The sequence below is a fragment of the Zonotrichia leucophrys genome, chromosome 4 (genome assembly GCF_028769735.1).
Source record: "Zonotrichia leucophrys gambelii isolate GWCS_2022_RI chromosome 4, RI_Zleu_2.0, whole genome shotgun sequence".
Taxonomy (NCBI): Eukaryota; Metazoa; Chordata; class Aves; order Passeriformes; family Passerellidae; genus Zonotrichia; species Zonotrichia leucophrys.
Window position 1 is genome coordinate 70,302,456 of NC_088173.1, and position 27,098 is coordinate 70,329,553.

General features: G+C 34.7%; 1 protein-coding gene across 1 annotated transcript in view; it reads right to left on the bottom strand.

Moving 5' to 3' along the window:
• The window catches only part of DNAAF9 (dynein axonemal assembly factor 9), a 91,251-nt gene that overhangs the window by 30,678 nt on the left and 33,475 nt on the right, over window positions 1-27,098 (bottom strand). Inside the window, exons 8-21 of the mRNA XM_064712040.1 lie at window positions 26,693-26,791; window positions 25,908-25,963; window positions 24,344-24,479; window positions 20,705-20,786; window positions 13,348-13,384; window positions 10,470-10,557; window positions 9,974-10,050; window positions 9,585-9,629; window positions 9,002-9,047; window positions 8,578-8,689; window positions 5,676-5,746; window positions 4,643-4,693; window positions 3,748-3,835; window positions 1,590-1,693 (exon numbers count right to left, since the gene is read on the bottom strand). Coding sequence (XP_064568110.1) covers window positions 1,590-1,693; window positions 3,748-3,835; window positions 4,643-4,693; window positions 5,676-5,746; window positions 8,578-8,689; window positions 9,002-9,047; window positions 9,585-9,629; window positions 9,974-10,050; window positions 10,470-10,557; window positions 13,348-13,384; window positions 20,705-20,786; window positions 24,344-24,479; window positions 25,908-25,963; window positions 26,693-26,791 — 1,092 coding nt within the window. The remainder of the gene's footprint in view (window positions 1-1,589; window positions 1,694-3,747; window positions 3,836-4,642; window positions 4,694-5,675; window positions 5,747-8,577; window positions 8,690-9,001; window positions 9,048-9,584; window positions 9,630-9,973; window positions 10,051-10,469; window positions 10,558-13,347; window positions 13,385-20,704; window positions 20,787-24,343; window positions 24,480-25,907; window positions 25,964-26,692; window positions 26,792-27,098) is intronic.

Here is a 27,098-nt window from a genome sequence, read left to right on the forward strand (position 1 = left end):
TTCCCCTGCTTCTCCTGTCACTTCTTAACAGTTTCCAAACCCTCCACCCTCACATTCTGCCAAGTCAGTAGAACAATAATACACTCCCTGTCAAGGCTTAGCTTCACACAAAAATCTGGCATCATTTCAAGAATGATGGCCAGGTCCCAGAAATAGCAACTTTTATGAAAGTGAGTGTCTTGAGTCAAACAATCCCAGGAAGGTCAGTGTTAAAATAGCTTCTGAAACGAGGGGCAATCAATCTGATGGCCAAGAAAAGGCAGCTAAGGTAAGACTCTCTGAGCTGCTGTGTTTTCATCTCAATTGAATCCCATTTTGATTGTATTTTACTGGTTTCCTGTGTTGTGGGATGAAATCACCCAGCACAATGCTGAGGGAGGTCGCTGAATAAATGGGGAATACTGTACCTGAACAAAAGGGAAACTGAAGGAAACTTGATTTTTTTTTTTTTCCCCCAGTGATTAGGAAACAGTAACCAACACAAATAATCTCTTTTCCACCCTGAAGAAGTGTGGGATCTCAGCACCTCAGGACTGAGGTGCCGAGTCACCGAGACCACCCTTGGGGGGCTCGGGAGTCCTGGAATGTTGCCAGAAGTGTCTGGTGGCTGGACTTTGATCCTACACGGGAGACGACACCTGTATGAGGATAGGAGGGTTTCACCGGGGTGAATGGTGAAGGGATTAGTTAGTTAGAGAGTGAGACACAGGGTTTAGGATTTCTGTTCAGGGGGGTTTAGAGAAGTAAGATGGAGGAATTGGGGTGTGTCCTGTCCTTCTTCTTCTTCTCCTCCATCTTCTGTGGTGATGGTGGCACTTTGGGATTGGTCGTTACTAAAAGTGCACCGGGCAATAAGGGTGAAAGGTATTGGGGAAAAATGATAAATATTGTACACGTAACTTTGGGTATAAAGATAGGTGACCGCCCGGAGGGAGGGAGTGTGCTCATGGCTGGCTGCTGAGCAGAGCTCTGTCGGGCCAAGAGAAAATCTTTTAGATAAACAATTAATAAACACCGAGACCGAGAAAAGAACTGAAGCCTCTTCTGGTCCTTTGATACGCGGGCTGCCCCAAGGCCACCCCGGGCCTTTCCAGGCCATCCAGACAGCCGAAAACCGGACAAAGAAGTGATGGTTAACACAGTGTTGCTGCCTCGAGGTGGACAGAGCTGAGTTGCCATCATTAACCCCTCAATTCCCACTGAGCACTGCTCTGGTGGCCAAGGGACAGATTCAGATATATTTTTAATAAAAGACAGAATTTCACCCTCCATGACTCACCACACCTTGAGCTCTTCTCTATCCATCCCTTCCCCCTGGGAGATGTTTGATGGATGTCATGTTGTGTCATTTTCTTTTAACAAAAAGCAGTTTTCACACTGTTAACAGCACATTGCTAACTCCAATATAAAATTCTCTCCTCCTTATTCACTAATTTCACTTAATCAGCACCAAAACTGCAGTGATTTGCATCAGTTATTACAGTTGTACAGATACTTAAAACTTCAATCTAAACTTTGTACCAGGACTCAATTTTTGTTAAAAATTGATGGAAATTTTATGACAGAAAAAAAAGAGACAAAATACTCACCCCATCATAGAGAGAAATGGAACTCATGTGGCTCTTGGGAATGGAAATGCTGCCATGGTGGGGATCACAGAACAGAATTCCATCAGAAAAGAAATACACTTTGCCTAGAATTTGAAGGAAAAATAATTGTATGAGGTATAAATCAACTTTTCAGCTTCTTCATGATGAATGTCTCGGCTTCCTGAGGAAGAAATCTATGTTCCTGCAGGATTTTGTTGTATTTAACAAGCAGCAAATTTGATTTGGGGTAATATTTACTGATATTTATTTTATTTTTATTAAATAAACATATTTCTTTTATTTGGGATAATATTTACAACCATTCAGTCTTTACTGGATCTCATTAACAAGAACAGGAATCATGACTACAACTGTATCTGAGTTCATCTGACACCACTTATCATAAATGTTCTGAGGCATTTTTTTTAAATTAAAAGCAAAAAAATTCCATCCTGCCAAATTTCAAACTTCCAGAACTACAAAATTGACAATACAAGAACTCAAGTAAAGATTACATCCAAAACAATTGAAAATTTAAATAATGTAACAAACTGAAGTGTAAAAATGTTTAAATGGAATATTTAACATTAAGTTTAATTTCAACTTAAAAGAAATAATTTAAAATTAGCCTTTTAAATTAAAATTTACTTAATAATTAACTTTTTTGGCGCAAACTGGGTTGGTAGGAGGTGTCCCTGCCCATGGCAAGGGGTTGGATCTAAATGTTCCAACCTAAACTATTCCATTAATTTTATGCACTTTTTGCACCTCACATTGCCAGACTACAGGGCTGCAACTCAGCAGAGCCCAAATTTGAGCACAACAAATTGGGGAACAAAATCAGCTTCACTGTCATATGAAACCCAAAAAAATTTCATGTTCCTTGCAGTGTTTCCAATTGCTCTTTAGAGCATCTATTTGTAACTCTGCAGCTCAAGAGTTGGTAAAACACTGAACTTCAGAAATCTCAAAAAAAACCCCTTAAAAATAAAAATTTTAAAAAGGAAAAAAATTGCTCCTTTGGAGGCACACAGAGCCAGTTTTAACAAAGAAAAAAATAAAATAAAATCCAGAGTTCTCCAGTTATTTACTGAGTGAACAAGTGCCCACAGCACTGCATTGCAAAACAGCAGAACATCACACTCTGCATTAACCTCTTCCCTTTGAAATCTGATTAATTGGAGCCAAAGCAGCTGCCCTTATGTGAGGGTTGCTGTTTAATTGCCTGGCACATCATTATTTATCCTCCACACTCCAGGGCAAAGACAATAAAGCTGAAGGTTCTCCTCTAAATGCTGTCAGCAGCAAGCACTTAATGTCAGATATTCAGCCCCTCCTGCTGCACATCAGCACTGTGACAGCAGCACCTCCTCTCTAAAAAATATATAGAGAAAATATAGAGAAATATATCCTAGAATAGAATTATATACTATAGAATATAGAGAAAATTAAAGTATTGTGCTTTAAAAAGAATATATTAATTCAAGGCACAAGGAGGGAGGGAAATTTAACAGTCCTATCAAATTGTTTTCAGTCTTATTCCTGGGATGTTCATGTTCTTGAAAGAAAAGACACCAAAAAAAAGAGGAATAATCCAAGGTTGCTGTCAGGGATGTTGTGTCAAAAAGCTGTAACTGGATTGGATCTGAAGGACCAAATTCAGGCATTTTTCTGGGCCATAGTGAGCACCAGAGCTGACAAATTCTGAATTTCTGAGAGAAAATGGCAGTGGCAGAAACCTGGAACACGTCAGCTCCAGGAGGAGGCTTTGGGAGGAAGATTTGCCTTCTCCTGAGCTGGGAACCCAAAGCCCTTCTGCAATGGCCAATCCTTCCAACCTCATGTTTAAAGAGACAGAAAAGGCAGAAAACATCTGGCAGCACATCTGGAAAGGACAGGAGCAGCCAGTTTGGGCATTTTTGAAGGTGAGCTGTGAGGAAAAGCCTCCTCCCACCAAAGCTCTGCAGGAATTCTCCTTCCAGGACTTCCAGGCAAAGGTTGGGAACAAAAAAATGGAATTAAAACCAAGAGACATGGAAAGGCAAATTGGAAGTTGAAGATGATGGCACAGTTTGGCTCACCCACAACCTCTCTCCTGTTTAAAAACCCACCAAAACAAGCAAAAAAAAAAAGATAAATAAAACAAATTTCACCTCACCTTCTGCAGGCATGGCCTGTGGATTGCTGGAACAGACATAAACTCCATCACCCCCAGTGAGTAAAGTGCCCAGGAAAGATTTGTCCTCCTAAACAGGAAAAAACCAAACAGCAACATCACAGACTGGATCCAGGACCGATCCAAGCAGGAATATTTTCTCCTGCTTTTGCTCCAAGAGAAAATATTTGATTTTCAAACAGCATCAGTCAAGAACTTTTCAAGATTTTTATCCTGCATGGACCAAGGAAAGAGAGCAAGGCAAGAGGGTAATTTTTAAAAGCCTTCCCCATATTTTGGTTTTGCCAGCAGCAATGAAGTTACAAGTTATTGTCACAACCACAAGGCCGAGCTTTTTGTTTTTTACTTTGTCCATCTACTGAGCTAAAAGTATATTACATGAAAATAAATCTACTTATAATGAACATTCCTGGGAGCCACAAATTGCACCACAAATGTGAAACTCATGTGATTTAAGATGTTTCCAGATCCCAAACACTTTTTTTTTTTTTTTTTCCTAGTGCTTAGAGTGTTTTCCTTTAGACATTAGCATGCTAATTAAGTTAAAAGAAAGTTGCATCAAGTTTTAGGGGCTTTTGGAGACACATGAGCTCCATGAGTAATGTTCAGTGAGACTTCCATGAAATCATAGTTTTATTAGGACTCTTTTTGCTCTTGGCTTTTATGATCCTTTGAAATAAAGAAAGCCTCCAACTTTTACACACAATATATTATTTTGTATGTGCAATTTTGAAAAAGACAAGGCAGAACAAGCAACTCTTGTAGAAGAGAAGTAACACACAGAATAAAAAGAGAGTTTGGTAGTAGCTCAAGTTTTTCAAATCCTGGTTCATCAAAGTGTAACTTCTTTAGTTTAACAAAAAATATTTAATTTTACCTTTAATACTTGCTGTGCCTTTTCAGACAGCTTCACATCACTGTCTTCAACCTGCAGCCAGAAAGAGCTTCCATTTGAATTGTGATTTCTATAAATAAAGCAATCTAACATTAAATAAAAAGCATTAAAGAAGTTTTGAGGCCAACAGGAACCTCAGGTACCACAGACAGAAGCAGCCCTGGGCCCAGAGTGCTTTAAAAACAATTCTGTGCTCTTAATACTGTGTTACCATGGGACCAAAATAATTTCTCACACTACACTCTTCCCATTAAATTGCTTTACAGACTAAATATTATATAGATAAAAAGCATGCAGTTTATATTTTATTACTGTTCAAGCTTGCATTGCCAAGGGCAATGCCCAGTTTTGTCATATTCTTTGGAATTTTATCTCTCCCACAGTGTAGGGCATCAGAGGTCTTGAATCAAACTTTGCTTTCTTTTGGGCTGATCTAAAATGCCCCACAATCAACAGAATTTTCAAAAGTCCCACTGTGCACTTCAAAAAACAACCAGACCTTTCGAAAGATAAAAACCTGACGAGGTGAAAATGAAATTAATGATGATGAAATATATAAAATTCAGTATTATAATGAGTTCATAATAAATAATATATGTAATACAATATGTAAAATAGTAAATAATAGTATAGCAAATAATAATGATAATAACATAATAATAATAATAATAATATCATCATCATCTAATAATTAATAATAATAATAATGATAATGATAATGATGATAATAATTAATAACATAATAATAATAATAATAATAATAATAATAATAATAATAATAATAATAATCTAATAATTTAATAATTTTAATAATAATAGTTTAAAACTCCTGCTATGCATGGAACCACCAGCTTCATTTTTCACTTAGCATCCAAATCTAAAAAACCAGGGCATGTTAATATTACAACATTGTGTTTCAAGGCTCAGGTTCCAGATTTTCCCTCAGCCAAGCCCAGTCCCAGAGCGAGTTTTGCCCTTGGGATGAGCTGAGCTGAGGCTCTGAGCTCTCACTCACCAGCCAAGAAGCAAATCTTGGGATAGCTGCAGTCAGGATAACGTGCCTGGAGTCTGGATGGATGCTGCCATCTGCAGGGAAGTCATGGGGAAACAAAGCAGTGAAATCAGGGAATTATTTAGGTTGGAAAACACCTCCAAAATCACCAAAATTAACCTCTGACCTAATATCACCATGGCCATTAAATTTATACCACCCACATGCTTCAGATTATAATGTATGTTACTGTTAAGACTTGAAATTTCTTTATTAAATATGAAAATCTCATTATTTTAAGGATTTCTGAGTGTTTAAATGAAGTTTTCACAGAACAGTAACTCCCAGTGCTCTTGTGCTTGATATACACAAAGCTCAAAGAAATCCTGATTTATTCTGATATTTGTATGGCTGCTCCAAGTTCCAATGAAATCCTGATTATTCTGATCTTTCCATGGCTGCTCCAGAGTTCCAAAGAATTCCTGATTTATTCTGATCCTTCCATGCTGCTCCAGGGATCCAAAGAATTCCTGATTTATTCTGATCTTTCCTTGGTTCTTCCTTTGCTCTCAGTGTTTCAAACAATCAGGGTAACAGCAAAAACACCCATTGGAATTTATTTGGATTTCCCATCACAGCAAAGCCAACAGGACAAGAGTGGTGTTGAATTTTAGAATTTTCCACCTCTGACCTAATATCACCATGGCCATTAAATTTATACCACCCACATGCTTCAGATTATAATGTATGTTACTGTTAAGACTTGAAAATTCTTTAGTAAATATGAAAATCAGAATGCCCAGTTATGTTACTGTTAAGACTGGAAATTTCTTTAGTAAATATGAAAATCTTATTATTTTAAGGATTTCTGAGTGTTTAAATGAAGTTTTCACAGAACAGTAACTCCCAGTGCTCTTGTGCTCTGATATACACAAAGCTCCAAAGAAATCCTGATTTATTCTGATCCTTCCATGGCTGCTCCAGAGTTCCAAAGAAATCCTGATTTATTCTGATATTTCCATGGCTGCTCCAGAGTTCCAAGGAAATCCTGATTTATTCTGATCCTTCCATGGCTGCTCCAGAGTTCCAAAGAAATCCTGATTTATTCTGATTCTTCCATGGCTGCTCCAGAGTTCCAAGGAAATCCTGATTTATTCTGATCTTTCCACAGCTTCTTCCTTTGCTCTCAGTGTTCCAAACCAATCAGGGTAACAGCAAAAACACCCATTGGAATTTATTTGGATTTCCCATCACAGAAGGACAAGAGTGGTGTTGAATTTTAGAATTTTCAACCTCTGACCTAATATCACCATGGCCACTAAATACCACTCCCACACTTCAGAATGCCCAGTATGTTCCTGTTAGGACTGGAAAATTCTTTAGTAAATATGAAAATCTTATAATTTTAAGGATTTCTGAGTGTTTAAATGAAGTTTTCACAGAACAGTAACTCCCAGTGCTCTTGTGCTCTGATATACACAAAGCTCCAAAGAAATCCTGATTTATTCTGATCTTTCCATGGCTGCTCCAGAGTTCCAAAGAAATCCTGATTTATTCTGATCCTTCCATGGCTGCTTCAGGGATCCAATGAAATCCTGATTTATTCTGATCTTTCCTTGGTTCTTCCTTTGCTCTCAGTGTTCCAAACCCAGCAGGGTAACAGCAAAAACACCCACTGGAATTTATTTGGATTTCCCAACACAGCAAAGCCAACAGAAGGACAAGAGTGGTGTTGAATTTTAGAATTTTCAACCTCTGACCTAATATCACCATGGCCACTAAATACCACTCCCACACTTCAGAATGCCCAGTTATGTTACTGTTAAGACTTGAAATTTCTTTAGTAAATATGAAAATCTTATAATTTTAAGGATTTCTGAGTGTTTAAATGAAGCTTTCACAGCAGAGTAACTCCCAGTGCTCTTGTGCTCTGATATACACAAAGCTCCAAAGAAATCCTGATTTATTCTGATCTTTCCATGGCTGCTCCAGAGTTCCAAGGAAATCCTGATTTATTCTGATATTTCTATGGCTGCTCCAGAGTTCCAAAGAAATCCTGATTTATTCTGATCTTTCCATGGCTGCTCCAGAGTTCCAAGGAAATCCTGATTTATTCTGATCTTTCCATGGCTGCTCCAGAGTTCCAAGGAAATCCTGATTTATTCTGATCTTTCCTTGGTTCTTCCTTTGCTCTCAGTGTTCCAAACCCATTGGGGTAACAGCAAAAACACCCATTGGAATTTATTTGGATTTCCCAACACAGCAAAGCCAACAGAAGGACAAGAGTGGTGTTGAATTTTAGAATTTTCAACCTCTGACCTAATATCACCATGGCCATTAAATTTATACCACCCACATGCTTCAGATTATAATGTATGTTACTGTTAAGACTTGAAATTTCTTTAGTAAATATGAAAATCAGAATGCCCAGTTATGTTACTGTTAAGACTGAAAATTCTTTAGTAAATATGAAAATCTTATTATTTTAAGGATTTCTGAGTGTTTAAATGAAGTTTTCACAGAACAGTAACTCCCAGTGCTCTTGTGCTCTGATATACACAAAGCTCCAAAGAAATCCTGATTTATTCTGATATTTCTATGGCTGCCCCAGAGTTCCAAGGAAATCCTGATTTATTCTGATCTTTCCATGGCTGCTCCAGAGTTCCAAAGAAATCCTGATTTATTCTGATCTTTCCATGGCTGCTCCAGAGTTCCAAAGAAATCCTGATTTATTCTGATCCTTCCATGGCTGCTCCAGAGTTCCAAAGAAATCCTGATTTATTCTGATCTTTCCACAGCTTCTTCCTTTGCTCTCAGTGTTCCAAACCCATTGGGGTAACAGCAAAAACACCCATTGGAATTTCTTTGGATTTCCCATCCCAGAAGGACAAGAGTGGAGCTGAATTTTAGGATTTAAACCACTCACCTTTTTCTTTGACCTGTATTTGTGATGTCAGGAAGGACTCTGAAAACACAACAGATCCCAAGCAGCCCCTTCCTGTCAGCAGGTCTGGAATGTCAAACACCATCATGGATGCCTGCAGCCATCCAGCAGTTGGAGGGAAGAGAAAGAAGAACTTGGAATATTTCAATTGAAAAAAACAAAATTTGTATTTTTCAAACATCCTAAAGCAGTATTTCTGTATTGTGGTTAAAGCCTGAGATGATCAATCTGTGTTAAATGTTTTTATTCTGAATTCTGATTTCTTGTGAAATCTGGTGCAGCATCTGAAATGTCACTCATGTCTCCTCTTACATTTGTATTCACATAAAAATCTCAGCATGCCCCAGAAAAACAGACATTTGAGCTCTACTTTCTAATTAAATAAATAAAAATTATTATTTCTTACCGTTTTGATCAAACTCAGGCTGTCCTCATTATCTAATGGAGTAATTCTAGAACAACAATGATAATTAAATATTTAAAAGTTAGATCATCTTTCTGTGACTCCACAGCAACTAAAAAAATCTGTTTTATTTTAAAATAAACACTTATTTGTGCAGGTCATTTCAGCCAATTAGTGTGGGGATTAAATAAGAGCAAGTTTGTGACATTAACCAAGTTAAAAGCACTTTTCAAAGGAAACTTAATGAGCTCATGCTGCTTCTACTCATTAACAGTTAATAAAAATCAGTCTGCCCAACTGCTTTTTATTCCTTTTAATGCTTTTTTTTTTAAATTCCACAGAATTACAGATTTGAAATCACTGAACTACCTCATACACAAAAGCATTCAGCACATCTTGTGTGAAATTATCAAACACAAGGGGTTTTGCAGGAGCTCCAAGAGGAGAAAAATTTATTTGTTAGTGTATGAAAAGCACTGTAATTAATAACAAGATAATAATGTAATTGTTATATTATTATAGTTATAGTTATTAATTACATAGTACTGTAATTAATAACAAGAAGTTGTAATATAGTGATACAAACCTGCCATGGTTGTTCACAGCCTGGATTTGAAAAGCAATTTTGGAGCTGTAGAACAAAAAAATTGTAAAAGTGAAATGTGTGGTTTATATTTTTAAATGGAAAAAAATCAGCAGGAATAGACTTAAAGCAAAAGTGATTAAGAAAACTGGAAAATGGGATAATTATAATGATTTTTAAAGGATGAATGCATTATGAAGTCTTGAAATCTGGCAGTCAGGCAAGTTCCGTTTATAATTAATATTTTTCAGTTTATAATTAATATTTTTCAGTTTATAATTTGTATTTTTCAGTTTATAATTAATAATTTTCAGTTTATAATTAATATTTTCCAGTTTATAATTAATATTTTTCCCCGAAGAAGCCCAATGAGTAACTCTGGAAATACCCACCGTAAAGCAGATTTCAGCTGTGCTAAGCCAAGGGTGTCCAACACAGACAGCAGCACCTGCTCTGCCACCTCCTTCGCCTGAAAAAAGGAAATAAAAATTAAAATTTCCTTCTCCCATCCCCTTCCAGATCCCAGCAGCTCCAGGAGACACTGAACAGTAACACACTGATGCACCAGGCTAAAATCTGATTTTTCACAGATCTCATTTTCCTTACGATGAGGTCGGGAAAACTCATGAGAAGATGGAAAACCAACTGGAGATGGGTAAAATTAGACACACTCTGAAATCTCTCTTTTATTTTATTTTTTTTTTTAAAAAACAGAATTCAGAGCCTGCTTGGAGGGCAGGGTATGAACCTTGTGTTATTCCATCGAGCGAAACACAGAATTTATTTTGGTTCTCATTTTGGTTTGCACGTCAATCTCACACTGCAAGCAATCCAAATCAACAATTACAGAGAGAGAACAATTAAATTTCATTTACCAACTTGATTTACCTTGGATTCAGTGGAAGTTTTAGCATAGCACTCAATGCCAGCAAGCACAGCCTCTACAACAGCAGAATATATTTGCGACAACAGCGTACTGAAGAGAAATACAAACACAACATTTACTGGACAGGCAGAGTTTTCTTCCTCCTCTCTTTAAAGGAGCATTTTTTCCTCTCATTGCACAACTCCCTTAATAGCTGTTTATTATTATTATTATTATCCCTTTATTATTATCCCTTAATAATAAAGAAGGGATCTTTGTTGGAATAAGTGAAGTGGTTTTATAGTTAAGCTTTCTGTTTAAGAAAATGAAATTAGAGCGAGGAAATTGCTCGAATTACAGGATATTTTAGGGAAATAACTCTTGATATAAATGTGTCTGGTGATATAATTGTTAGTCAGGAATAAAAAATCTGATTTATTGTCGTTTTTGCTGCAGTTGGGTTTCAGAATCAGATCCTAAATGCAGGGTCTGGAGTGACAGAGGGATTGGATTTACCTGGACAGGGGAGGGATGGATGGACCCTGGGAGGGAATTGTTCCCTGGGAGGGTTTGGAAGCCCTGGGATGGAATTCCCAGAGAAGTTGGGGCTGTCCCTGCACCCCTGGAAGTGTCCAAGGGCTTGGAGCCCCTTGGGATAGAGGAAGGTGTCCCTGCTGTCCCTCCCTCTCCTGGCAGAATTTGGAATATATTGGAATGAGATGCTCTTTAAAGATCTTTTCCAACCCAAACCATTCCATAATTCCATGAAATCTCCATCCCAGCTTAGTCCAATTCCTTTCTTCAAAGGGGACTGAGAAAATGGTACAGAAATAAACCAAACTCAGGAGCTGTTGAGACATTTACAGCTCCAGAACCAAAAACCCAACCAAGGAACATCAGCCTCTGGTTTCCTGCTAAATTACAATTAAAAAATGAGCAGCTCAATAAAATGACTCCCTAAATTTTCATTTTTCTCCACTGCCAATATTGAGGGAGGGAAGAGGGGGAGGAAAGAGGAGAATACAGCATTGAAGCCAAATGCAAAGCATTCCTGAAGGATGGGAAAAAAAAGCATCTGAAGATCCCAAACATGGAGGAACCTCAAAATGCACCAAAGTTTGTCTTGGATCGTCCCCAACATTAGCAAGGGACTTGAAAATTCAGCTTTTTCACTATTTTTTCATGTTTCTGGATAGTAATTTCCTGAGCTTTCATATGCACTTAGCATGTTTGCACTGCATTAAAGCAAATGTAATTCCTTTATATTGTAATTTTTCCAGATTTTGTAACCATTCCTATTTTCCCTAAAATTCACATATATATTTGCAAGAAAACACCTCAGTGAGGTGTCCTTTGTCTTACTCTTCTTCCCATTTTAACATTTTAAAGTTAGCAGCGAAAAAAGAAACCAAAAAATCACCACAAGATTTCTTTTTTGTTGCTTTGGAAGCATTGTCTTAAAATAAAAATAAAACCAAAAAATTTATCCCAGTTTATCATTCAATTTTCAGGGTTGGTTTATACACTCCAGGCAATCAGTACAGCCAAATTTGGAATAAATTGTGTTCATAAAATACATTTTATTTTATTTTATAAAATATTGACAAGTCCAAACTAAACAGAAAATCATGAGTTCAGGTTTGCCAAAAAAGTCAATTATACTACTGTTGTTGAAAATAGATTATTTGAAGCAATACAGGGATGCTTCCAAGAAAAAAAATTATTATTTTTAAATTACTGCCTTTATCAACCCCTGTTTTGTTTAGAGTTTCTCCACTCAACTTGATTAAAATGTATTTAGTAAAAGGGATTTTTGAAGGAGGACAAAAAATGTTAGAGCAGCATGTAGAGGCAAGAAAAACACTTGTTGGAGTTGAGTTTTCTCTTAAAAAAAGGAAATTCTGCTGCTCAGCGCAGTAATTCCATTTTTATGTCTCACAATTAACAAGAATCAACAGTATTTAGTGTGACAGTACTGACACATTAAATATATATTAATATATAATAATTAATAAATATATATTATATATAATAATATAATATAATATAATAATAAATATTATAATATATAATAATATATTAATAATAATATAATAATTTAATAATAATAATATATAATATAATAATAATATATTAAATATATAATAATTAATAAATATATTAAATATATATTTAATATTTTTAGTATCTTGCTACCAGGTCATGCAGCTTTGCAGAAGCAAAAACAGGCTCCTAAAATGATCCCAATTAATAAAGGAGGACAAAAATCTCGAAGGAAAAATCTGATTTATCAAGAGAGAGAGCAGGACCAAAGCAGATTTTCTATTGTGTTCTCCAAGCTGGACAGGGATCTACAACATGCACAGGAGGTGGACATAACATGGATAAACAAAGTGGGATTTTGAGATGATTAAAATGTGCAAAAGCTTTGCAGCTTCCCAAATTTTAGGAAAAATTTCGTTTGATTTGACCTTAACATAGTGAATTTCTTCACAGGTTTGAGTGTTCTCTGTTGGCATTTTCACTGAGCATCAGAAATCTTCCCCATTGTTAATGAAAACTGGTAAAAAAATTGACTTTTTCTTCTATGTGTGCAAGATGTTACAGTGTGAGAGACTTTCTCCCTTTGGTTGACATAAAGTATCTTTAAAAATTATTCAAGATTAATTTTTTACTACAATTTGAGCAAAATTTATTAATATTTCCTTTCCTAACAACTCCCCATGTACCTACTGAAACTCCCCACAGGGATTTTGCCTTTGCAACCCGGTGCCATGCAAATTATTCTGAATAAAAATGTCCCTGCAAATGCCAACAGCCACTAAAAGCAGCTTTCACCTACTGCCACGAGGTGGAAAGAGTGAAAAGTTAGGGAATAATATAAAAAAATTGGCAGCTTACACTTGCTCAGCTTGCTTGTGTATCTCATTGTCATTTCCTGTATTAAAACAAAAATAATAAAGCAAAAATAATAATTAAAAAAGGTTGGTTTAAGCACTCTGAAAACATTTCTGCTGCACATTTTACATGGAATTTATCCAGTATTTTATACTACTAAGGTTGTAATTCCAATTTTCCAACCTTCCCCTCTTCAGCTGTTCTGACCCCAGCATATTATATATTAATATATTAATTATAATTATTAATATATTAATTATAATATATAATAATTATATATTAATATATTTTATATATATAAATAAAAACAATATACAATATAATAATTATATATAATAATACATAATATAATAATTATATATTAATATATAATTTATATATTATATATTTCTATATATTATATAATATAGTATTATATATTTCAATATATAATATACGTATAATATAATATAATATAATATAATATAATATAATATAATATAATATAATATAATATAATATAATATAATATATATTTCTATAATTATATAATATAATCATATATATAATAATATATAATATAATAATTATATATTAATATATATTTTATATATTTCTATATATTATATATAAAATATACATATTAAGTATATATTACACATATATAATATATATAATATATAATACACAATATATGTTACATATAAATTATATTTTATAAAATATAATCTTATTTTTTTTTCAAGAAAGCCCTAAGCACTAACTTCACCCATGGACTTTTCCAGCCATTTAAAATACATTAAAAAATGTTTCTTAAAAATTTCACATGGCCTGTTTTTATTTAGGAATACAGCTACTGTAACTCATTACACTGAGGATAAAAGATGGAAGTGAAAGAATTTCCTTCATCCTAAAAATCCTCAGTGACTTGACAACTCCCAGTTTGAATTATGTATTTTGGAGACTGGTTTTTTAGAAATCCATATGGAACATGGACTTAAATATTTGGTTAATGCTTTAAAAAGAGTCTGCACTGAGATGTGACAGATTTTATGTTCAGCACTCAGATCTGACAGATTTTCCCCACAAAATCTGCTATGATTTCATGCATTGGCTATAGAACCCACCACTTACAAATTTTCATGGAATCACAGGTAATAACTGCCTTGGTGTTTTTTTAAAAAATCTATATGGAATATGAACCTTTAAACAGAGTCTGCACACTGAGATGTGACAGATTTTATGTTCAACACTCAGATTTTCCCCACAAAATCTGCTATGATTTCATGCATTGGCTACAGAATCCACCACTTACAAATTTTCATGGAATCACAGGTAATAACTGCCTTGGTGTTTTTTATAAATCCATATGGAATATGAACCTATATATTTGGTTAATGCTTTAAAAAGAGTCTGCACACTGAGATGTGACAGATTTTATATTCAACACTGAGATCTGACAGATTTTCCCCACAAAATCTGCTATGATTTCATGCATTGGCTATAGAATCTATCAGTTAGAAAGGAAGCAAAGCCTTTAACTGCTACAAATTTTCATGGAATCACAGGTAATAACTGCCTTGGTATTTTTTTTTTTAATCTATATGGAATATGAACCTTTAAAAAGAGTCTGCACACTGAGATGTGACAGATTTTATGTTCACCACTCAGATCTGACAGATTTTACCCATGAAATCTGCTATGATTTCATGCATTGGCTACAGAATCCATCAGTTAGAAAGGAAGCAAAGCCTTTTAATTGCTACAAATTTTCATGGAATCACAGGTAATAGCTGCCTTGGTGTTTTTTACAAATCCATATGGAACATGGACTTAAATATTTGGTTAATTCTTTAAAAAGAGTCCGCACACTGAGATGTGACAGATTTTATGTTCAACACTCACATCTGATAGATTTTCCCCACAAAATCTGCTATGATTTCATGCACTGGCTACAGAATCCACCACTTACAAATTTTCATGGAATCACAGGTAATAGCTGCCTTGGTGTTTTTTATAAAAATCTATATGGAATATGAACCTTTAAAAAGAGTCTGCACTGAGATGTGGCAGATTTTATGTTCAACACTCAGATTTTCCCCACAAAATCTGCTATGATTTCACGCACTGGCTATAAAATCCACCACTTACAAATTTTCATGGAATCACAGGTAATAACTGCCTTGGTGGTTTTTTTTAAAATCTATATGGAATATGAACCTATATATTTGGTTAATGCTTTAAAAAGAGTCTGCACTGAGATGTGACAGATTTTATGTTCAACACTCAGATTTTCCCCACAAAATCTGCTATGATTTCATGCACTGGCTACAAAATCCACCACTTGCAATTTTTCATGGAATCACAGGTAATAGCTGCCTTGGTGTTCTTTTATAAATCCATATGGAATATGAACCTTTAAAAAGAGTCTGCGCACTGAGATGTGACAGATTTTATGTTCAACACTCAGATCTGACAGATTTTCCTCACGGAATCTGCTATGATTTCATGCCCTGGCTATAAAATCCACCACTTACAAATTTTCATGGAATCACAGGTAATAACTGCCTTGGTGTTTTTTTATAAATCCATATGGAATATAAACCTATATATTTGGCTAATATTTTAAAAAGAGTCTGCACACTGAGATGTGACAGATTTTATGTTCAACATTCAGATTTTCCCCACAAAATCTGCTACGATTTCATGCACTGGCTACAGAATCCACCACTTAGAAAGGAAGCAAGGCCTTTAATTGCTACAAATTTTCATGGAATCACAGGTAATAACTGCCTTGGTGTTTTTTTTAAAAATCTATATGGAGTATAAACCTATATATTTGGTTAATTCTTTAAAAAGAGTCTACACTGAGATGTGACAGATTTTATGTTCAACACTCACATCTGATAGATTTTCCCCACAAAATCTGCTATGATTTCATGCACTGGCTACAGAATCCACCACTTAGAAAGGAAGCAAGGCCTTTAATTGCTACAAATTTTCATGGAATCACAGGTAATAACTGCCTTGGTGTTTTTTTTAAAAAATCTATATGGAATATGAACCTTTAAAAAGAGTCTGCACACTGAGATGTGACAGATTTTATGTTCAGCACTCAGATCTGACAGACTTTCCCACAAAATCTGCTATGATTTCATGCCCTGGCTATAAAATCCACCACTTACAAATTTTCATGGAATCACAGGTAATAGCTGCCTTGATGTTTTTTTATAAATCCATATGGAGTATAAACCTATATATTTGGTTAATTCTTTAAAAAGAGTCTGCACACTGAGATGTGACAGATTTTATGTTCAACACTCAGATTTTCCCCACAAAATCTGCTATGATTTCATGCATTGGCTACAGAATTTACCACTTAGAAAGGAAGCAAAGCCTTTAATTGCTACAAATTTTCATGGAATCACAGGTAATAACTGCCTTGGTGTTTTTTTTAAAAAATCTATATGGAATATGAACCTTTAAAAAGAGTCTGCACACTGAGATGAGACAGATTTTATATTCAACACTCAGACAGATTTTACCCACAGAATCTGCTATGATTTCATGCATTGGCTATAGAATCCACCACTTACAAATTTTCATGGAATCACAGGTAATAACTGCCTTAGTGTTTTTTTATAAATCAATCTGAAATATGAACTTAAATATTTGGTTAATGCTTTAAAAAGAGTCAACACTGAGATCTGACAGATTTTCCCCACAAAATCTGCTATGATTTCATGCACTGGCTACAGAATCCACCACTTACAAATTTTCATGGAATCACAGGTAATAACTGCATTGGTGTTTTTTTAAAAAATCTATATGGAATATGAACCTTTAAACAGAGTCTGCACACTGAGATGTGACAGATTTTATGTTCAACACTCACATCTGACAGATTTTACCCACAAAATCTGCTATGATTTCATGCATTGGCTACAGAATTTACCACTTAGAAAGGAAGCAAAGCCTTTAATTGCTACAAATTTTCATGGAATCACAGGTAATAACTGCCTTGGTGTTTTTTTTAAAAATCTATATGGAATATGAACCTTTAAAAAGTCTGCACACTGAGATGTGACAGATTTTATGTTCAGCACTCAGATGTGACAGATTTTCCCCAAAAAATCTGCTATGATTTCATGCATTGGCTATAGAATCCACCACTTACAAATTTTCATGGAATCACAGGTAATAGCTGCCTTGGTGTTTTTTTTAAAAATCTATATGGAATATGAACCTATATATTTGGTTAATGCTTTAAAAAGAGTCTGCACTGAGATGTGACAGATTTTATGTTCAACACTCACATCTGACAGATTTTCCCCGCAAAATCTGCTATGATTTCATGCATTGGCTACAGAATCCACCACTTAGAAAGGAAGCAAAGCCTTTAATTGCTACAAATTTTCATGGAATCACAGGTAATAACTGCCTTGGTGTTTTTTTATAAATCCATATGGAGTATAAACCTATATATTTGGTTAATTATTTAAAAAGAGTCTGCACACTGAGATGTGACAGATTTTATGTTCAACACTCACATCTGACAGATTTTCCCCACAAAATCTGCTATGATTTCATGCACTGGCTACAGAATCCACCACTTAGAAAGGAAGCAAAGCCTTTTAATTATTACAAATTTTCATGGAATCACAGGTAATAGCTGCCTTGGTGTTTTTTTTAAAAATCTATATGGAATATGAACCTTTAAAAAGAGTCTGCACACTGAGATGTGACAGATTTTATATTCAACACTGAGATCTGACAGATTTTCCCCACAGTATCTGCTATGATTTCATGCATTGGCTATAGAATCCACCACTTACAAATTTTCATGGAATCACAGGTAATAACTGCCTTGGTGTTTTTTTATAAATCCATATGGAATATAAACCTATATATTTGGCTAATATTTTAAAAAGAGTCTGCACACTGAGATGTGACAGATTTTATGTTCAACACTCAGATTTTCCCCACAAAATCTGCTACGATTTCATGCATTGGCTACAGAATCTATCAGTTAGAAAGCAAGCAAAGCCTTTAATTGCTACAAATTTTCATGGAATCACAGGTAATAACTGCCTTGGTGTTTTTTTTAAAAAATCTATATGGAATATGAACCTTTAAAAAGAGTCTGCACACTGAGATGAGACAGATTTTATATTCAACACTCAGATGTGACAGATTTTCCCCACAAAATCTGCTATGATTTCATGCATTGGCTACAAAATCCACCACTTACAAATTTTCATGGAATCACAGGTAATAACTGCCTTGGTGGTTTTTTTTAAAATCTATATGGAATATGAACCTATATATTTGGTTAATGCTTTAAAAAGAGTCTGCACTGAGATGTGACAGATTTTATGTTCAACACTCACATCTGACAGATTTTCCCCATGAAATCTGCTATGATTTCATGCATTGGCTACAGAATCCACCACTTAGAAAGGAAGCAAAGCCTTTTAATTGCTACAAATTTTCATGGAATCACAGGTAATAACTGCCTTGGTGTTTTTTATAAATCCATATGGAATATGAACCTATATATTTGGTTAATGCTTTAAAAAGAGTCTGCACACTGAGATGTGAAAGATTTTATGTTCAACACTCACATCTGACAGATTTTACCCACAAAATCTGCTATGATTTCATGCATTGGCTACAGAATCCAACACTTACAAATTTTCATGGAATCACAGGTAATAGCTGCCTTGGTGTTTTTTATAAAAATCTATATGGAATATGAACCTTTAAAAAGAGTCTGCACTGAGATGTGGCAGATTTTATGTTCAACACTCAGATTTTCCCCGCAAAATCTGCTATGATTTCATGCATTGGCTACAGAATCCACCACTTACAAATTTTCATGGAATCACAGGTAATAACTGCCTTGGTGTTTTTTATAAATCCATATGGAATATGAACCTATATATTTGGTTAATGCTTTAAAAAGAGTCTACACTGAGATGTGACAGATTTTATGTTCAACACTCAGATTTTCCCCACAAAATCTGCTATGATTTCATGCACTGGCTACAAAATCCACCACTTGCAATTTTTCATGGAATCACAGGTAATAGCTGCCTTGGTGTTTTTTATAAATCCATATGGAATATGAACCTTTAAAAAGAGTCTGCACACTGAGATGTGACAGATTTTATGTTCAACACTCAGATCTGACAGATTTTCCTCACGGAATCTGCTATGATTTCATGCACTGGCTACAAAATCCACCACTTGCAATTTTTCATGGAATCACAGGTAATAGCTGCCTTGGTGTTCTTTTATAAATCCATATGAAATATGAACTTAAATATTTGGTTAATGCTTGAAAAAGAGTCTGCACACTGAGATGTGACAGATTTTATGTTCAACACTCACATCTGACAGATTTTCCCCACAAAATCTGCTATGATTTCATGCACTGGCTACAGAATCCACCACTTACAAATTTTCATGGAATCACAGGTAATAACTGCCTTGGTGTTTTTTATAAATAAATATGAAATATGAACTTAAATATTTGGTTAATGCTTTAAAAAGAGCCTACACTGAGATGTGACAGATTTTATGTTCAACACTCAGATTTTCCCCACAAAATCTGCTATGATTTCATGCATTGGCTACAGAATCCACCACTTAGAAAGGAAGCAAGGCCTTTAATTGCTACAAATTTTCATGGAATCACAGGTAATAACTGCCTTGGTGTTTTTTATAAATCCATATGGAATATGAACCTATATATTTGGTTAATGCTTTAAAAAGAGTCTGCACACTGAGATGTGACAGATTTTATGTTCAACACTCAGACAGATTTTCCCTACAAAATCTGCTATGATTTCATGCCCTGGCTATAGAATCCACCACTTAGAAAGGAAGCAAAGCCTTTTAATTATTACAAATTTTCATGGAATCACAGGTAATAACTGCCTTGGTGTTTTTTTTAAAAATCTATATGGAATATGAACCTTTAAAAAGAGTCTGCACAACTGAGATGCGACAGATTTTATGTTCAACACTCACATCTGACAGATTTTCCCCACGGAATCTGCTATGATTTCATGCCCTGGCTATAAAATCCACCACTTACAAAATTTCATGGAATCACAGGTAATAACTGCCTTGGTGTTTTTTTATAAATCCATATGAAACATGAACCTATATATTTGGTTAATGCTTTAAAAAGAGTCTGCACACTGAGATGTGACAGATTTTATGTTCAACACTCAGATTTTCCCCACAAAATCTGCTATGATTTCATGCATTGGCTACAGAATCCACCACTTAGAAAGGAAGCAAAGCCTTTAATTGCTACAAATTTTCATGGAATCACAGGTAATAACTGCCTTGGTGTACTTCATGCACTTACCCAGGAAAGGAATGTGAGTGGCTCCAAAAAAATAGGTCCTTGAACAAGCCAGAGGTCCCTTTGGAGATACACACTGCACTACCTAGCAGTCGGTATTAATGAGATACAAAAACATCAGTAAAACAAATTGGTGCAATAATTAACAATTAACTACGTTCCCCTTAAGGCTTCTAAGCACTGACAGACTACAGAAGTTTACAACACAGAACTGGATGGTGAAAAAGCAACTTACGTTTTCAAAGGTCTATTTCACTTTTGACTTGACCTGAATGGTTGAAAGACTTTGGAAAGGAGATGAGCTCTGACTTGTGTTTTCAATTTCCTATGCCAACTGCTCTTTTCATGAAGAGGAAAGTGGGTCAGGTTCCCATAACTAGGCTGGTCTTATTTACTATTTTCATGACACCCTATTAAAACAGTATCACCTGTACCTGGAAATAAACCACCTTTTTAAGAACAGCATCAGAATCTGAGGACAACAGATGGAGCAAGTACATCACAATAACACAGTACTTGCATTTTCAAAGGTATCTTATTGTTAACAAGGCAAGGAAAGACACAACTGAAAGTGTTTTCACAGAAATCATGTGAAGAGCAGCAAATGGAGGATGAGATTTCACCAAGATGCAAAAATCACTCTTTTTTCTCAGGCTCTGCACACGTGATTTGTGCCTCACATCCATCCATCCCTGAGGCAGCTGCACATGAAATGCTGACCAATCACCGACTCATGGGCTCACTCATGCTCTCACATCCACCTGCCCAGGGCTCACAGCACCCCCAGAGCCCCTGGAGGCAGCAGGGAGCTCCCTCCACACTCTACCTCTCTCCTCCTTCCTTCGCTGCCAAGTTGCCTTCGGGAGCCACCCAGCCAGAGGATCCCAAATCCCTGGGGTGATGGACCTGAGCACATGTTTAACCACCCAGCTTTGACTGGGAAATGGAAACAAGTTAATCATCTTTAAATATCCAGCTTTTACTGGGAAATGGAAACAAGGTAATCATCTTTAACAACTCAGTTTTACTGGGAAATGGAAACAAGTTAATCACGTTCAACAACTCAACTTTTGGAAACAAGTTAATCATCTTTAACAATCCAGCTTTTACTGGGAAATGGAAACAAGTTAATCATCTTTAAAAATCCAGCTTTTACTTGGACATAAAAACAAGTTAACCATCTTTAACATCCCAGCTTTTACTTGGAAATAGGAACAAGTTAACCATCTTTAACATCTCAGATTTTACTTGGACATGGAAACAAGTTAATCATCTTTAAAAATTCAGCTTTTACTGGGAAATGGAAGCAAGTGAACCATCTTTAACAACTCAAATTTTACTGGGAAATGGAAACAAGTTAATCACGTTTAACATCCCAGCTTTTAGTTAGAAAGGGAAACAAGTTAATCACGTTTAACAACTCAACTTTCACTGGGAAATGGAAACAAGTTAACCATGTTTAACAACCCAGCTTTCACTGGGAAATGTAAAAGTAAAAGCAAAAGTTTAACAAAACAAGTAAAAGCATGTTTAACAACCCAGCTTTTACTTGGACATGGCAACAAGTTAATCATCTTTAACAACCCAGCTTTTACTAGGAAATAGGAACAAGTTAACCATCTTTAACATCTCAGATTTTACTTGGAAATAGAAACAAGTTAATCACGTTTAACATCCCAGCTTTTAGTTAGAAAGGGAAACAAGTTAATCATCTTTAAAAATCCAGCTTTTACTGGGAAATGGAAACAAGTTAATCATGTTTAACAACCCAGCTTTTACTGGGAAATGGAAACAAGTTAACCATCTTTAACATCTCAGATTTTACCTGGAAATAGAAACAAGTTAATCATCTTTAAAAATCCAGCTTTGACTGGGAAATGGAAACAAGTTAATCATCTTTAACAACCCAGCTTTTACTTGGAAATAGAAACAAGTTAATCACGTTTAACATCCCAGCTTTTACTTGTTTCTATTTCCAAGTTTCTATTTTTACTGGGAAATGGAAACAAGTTAACCATCTTTAACATCTCAGATTTTACCTGGAAATAGAAACAAGTTAATCACGTTTAACATCCCAGCTTTTAGTTAGAAAGGGAAACAAGTTAATCATGTTTAACAACTCAACTTTCACTGGGAAATGTAAAAGAAAAAGTTTAACAAAACAAGTAAAAGCATGTTTAACAACTCAGCTTTTACCTGGACATGGAAACAAGTTAATCATCTTTACCATCCCAGCTTTTACTTGGAAATAGGAACAAGTTAATCATGTTTAACAATCAAGCTTTTACTTGGAAGTGGAAATAAGTTAACCATGTTTAACAACCCCGATTTTACTTGGAAGTGGAAATAAATTAACCATGTTTAACAACTCAGCTTTTACCTGGACATGGAAACAAGTTAATCATCTTTACCATCCCAGCTTTTACTTGGAAATAGGAACAAGTTAATCATGTTTAACAACCTAGCTTTTAGTTAGAAAGGGAAACAAGTTAATCATCTTTAAAAATCCAGCTTTTACTTGGAAATAGGAACAAGTTAACCATCTTTAACATCTCAGTTTTACTTGGAAATAGAAACAAGTTAATCACGTTCAACAACTCAACTTTTGGAAACAAGTTAACCATCTTTAACATCTCAGTTTTACTTGGAAATAGAAACAAGTTAATCACGTTTAACATCCTAGCTTTTAGTTAGAAAGGGAAACAAGTTAATCATCTTTAACAACCCAAATTTTACTTGGAAATGGAAACAAGTTAATCACGTTCAACAACTCAACTTTTGGAAACAAGTTAATCATCTTTAAAATCCCAGCTTTTACTGGGAAATGGAAACAAGTTAATCACGTTTAACAACTCAACTTTCACTGGGAAGAGGAAACAAGTTAACCATGTTTAACAACCCAGCTTTCACTGGGAAATGTAAAAGAAAAAGTTTAACAAAACAAGTAAAAGCATGTTTAACAACCCAGCTTTTACTTGGAAATGGAAACAAGTTAATCATGTTTAACAACCCAGCTTTTACTTGGAAATATAAAAGTAAAAGCACAAGTTGAAAAAAAACAAGTAAAAGCATGTTTAACAATCAAGCTTTTACTTGGAAGTGGAAATAAATTAAGCTTTGCAACTTCATCTGAACAGTCCTGGAATGTTATGAAAAATTTTTCAGAGTTTTGTCAATAGTTGTTGAAGCACACAGCGGAATTTGGATATGTGGTGGTATCTCAGGTTTATTCACAAAGGTGTTATCCAAAAAAGTGGCTTTTTGTTTCTTTTTTAAGAGATGGCTAAATAAAAGTGATTAAAATAGAATCTGTGGGTCACAGTTAAGTGTATCACGGAAGGTTTTCACTTTGTGGCCAGGACACAAACAGCATTTCCCTCTCCCCCACCCACTTAGAGGAAAACTTGTCTTTTTCCAGAGTATAAATTATTTTAACTCATTCAGCAATCCCTGATTAAGAATCCAGTATGGTTCCACTTGGAAAAAGCAAGAAAAATCACATTTGTTCCTTAACCTGATGAATTGCTAAGGTGTTTTACCTTAAGAAGAATTAGGCATTTAACTCATGAAAAGCAAGCACAAAAAATATACAAAGAAAAAGAGAATATAGTTTAAATCTCAGATAATTCTCCAAAGCCTTACCATGTGCTTGGCAGTGCTTCCACCAGGGCCAGTGTTTCGGACCAGATGCCCTTCAGATGGAAAATTAAAGTTGCCAGTGTTCAAGTTCTCCTTTGTGGAGTGGCTGCCAAACAGGACAAAGGGCTGCCTGCTCGGGCTGAGGAGGACACAGGGAATCAACACCAAAATATTTGCAGCAAGTTCACAAAAAACAAATGAAATCAAAGCTTTCAACTGCTGAATTTCCCATTGTAATAATTTAAAAAAATTACTAAAGTTTCACAGTGAAAGGAGCAAGTTCAAAAGAAAAAATCTTCTCGCATTTATAAAATGATAATTTCTTTCAAATACAACGAACTTATCTCAAGGTTGTTCTCAAATGCTCTTGGAATATTCTTTTATCTTAAACTGCCTTGAAAAGCTGCTTAGTTTACAATTTACTATCTTGAAAAGCCCTGAAAATGATTGTGTTGGAAACAAACAAAACTATTTTGGGTTTAGTTCTGGCTTTGGGCCCAAGACTCAGCTGGAGAGGTCAAAGATTTTCTTTTCTTTAATGCAAAGCAAACACCAGAGGATGCTGCCAGAAATAAAGGACAATAAATAAATAAAGGACAATAAATTCCACTGGTTTACTCCAAATAGAGGAGAATGTGCAGAGATTGAATTAACTAAACAAACCTTGATTGACTCACAACAGCACAACGTGGATTTTGCAACAGAACCTTCAGCTGAACAATTTTTGGTTAAAAGTCTCTCAGAAAGTCACAGAATGGTTTGGGTTGGAAGGAACCTTAAAAATCCTCTCATCCCAACCTTCCACTATCCCAGGTTGTTCCAAGCCCCATCCAAACTTTTCTAGGGATGGAACAAGGAAGGAACTGATCATAATGCACAAAAATTCATGGTATAGGTAAAAATTACAGCATTAAACCCTGGGAAAATTCAGCTTATCCTTCCAGGATGTGAAGGAATTTGCACAGGCTTTTTTCAGTATAAGATTTGATCTACTGAGGTGATATCAAAAAGAATTTTAAACATTATGGCATCAGGGATATGGAAATAAAATATTGAGGTAGTAGTACACCAGATCACTACTGTAATTAGCAATAATAATAATGAGTAATAATAATATATAATATATATATATAATATATAATATATATTATATAATTATAATAATATATAATATAAATTATATATTATATAATATAGAAATTTTATGTAATAATATTATTATATATTATATTATATATATAATATATAATATATAATATATATAACATATTATCTAATATATAATGTATAATATAGAAAAATAATACAGATCATTATCATATATCATCATTATATTATATATTATAATATATATTATATATTATATATTATATATTATATATTATATATTATATATTATATATTTATATATTATATATTATATATTATATTATATTAATATAACAATAACGAGGAGTAATATAATAATAATAATAGTAATAATAGTAATAGTAATAGTAATAATAATAATAATAATAATAATAATAATAATAATAATAATAATAATATAACAGTGAGTAATAATTACCTGTTATCTGTTATATGGCTTGAGATCATGCCATGGCTGAAATAACTTCTGAAGGGCTGGGAAGAATTGAAAACAAAAATTATTACAAAGTACATGGACAGAAGTGTGAAATATTCTCTTAATAATTAAACCTGAATTAACTTTCTCAGAGAAAACTCCTGAACCCTCAGAAAATGCTTCCAACCTCCACAAATAAACACAAACCCCACTAAATCTCTCATTTCATTAAATCATTAAATAATTTAGGTTGAGAGGGACCTTAAAGCCCATTTAGCTCCAACCCTCTGCCACACCTTCTACCATCCCAGAGGAAACAACAAAATGCTTCAAAAAACATCAAAATGCTTCAAAATGTATCAAAAGGCTTCAAAATGTATCCAAAAAGCAACAAAATGCATCCACAAAAAGCCCCCAGAAATGCTGTGCTGTTTTCTCCCATGCTCTGTGTCACCCCCTCAGTTTGGTTTGAGGTTTGAGATGTGCAAATTCAACTTGTTAAGCCCTGCACAAACCAGATTCCATCCAAAGCAAATTAAATCTACCTGCAAATATCTCCTGTGCAGGTAGAAATTGAATTATCAGGGAGCAAACACTTGACTGAATTAGCCCTGCAGTCCTAAACCATCATACCATGGATTTTTCAGGTGGGTGGTGATTTTAAAAAATTCAAATTATGTGGTTTTAGCCCTCAAACATGAAAAGTGAGATGGGATAGGGAAAAAAAAAACCCCAAATTCATGCTGAATAATTATTCTTTCTGCATGGATACTCTGAAGCAGACTTACCTCCCCAGCCTGAGATTCTGAGAGTTCCAGAATGAAGGGAATTTCAGTGTCAAAATTAGCAAAAAAGTTGGTCCACTGGTGTTCAAAAATCTTTAGATCCTACAAGGAAAATATTTGACATTACTTCAAGAGAAATGAAGGCAAAGGTGGAATATTTCACTGGAATACAGACTGCCCAATGAAACAATAAGCTCAAGAAAATAAATATATTTTAGAAGATAAGGACATTCTGCTGGATTTTGGGGTGTCTTTATGTGGGTGTGTGCTTTACGTTTATTGTTTTCAGAAAATTTAAGTCAATTTAGCAACAACTTTCAGGTTGAAAACATCAAATTATAATAAATAGGTCTGCTCAGAGTGCAGGACAAGTCTCAAACATTAATCTCACTTCCACACAGAGAGGGGA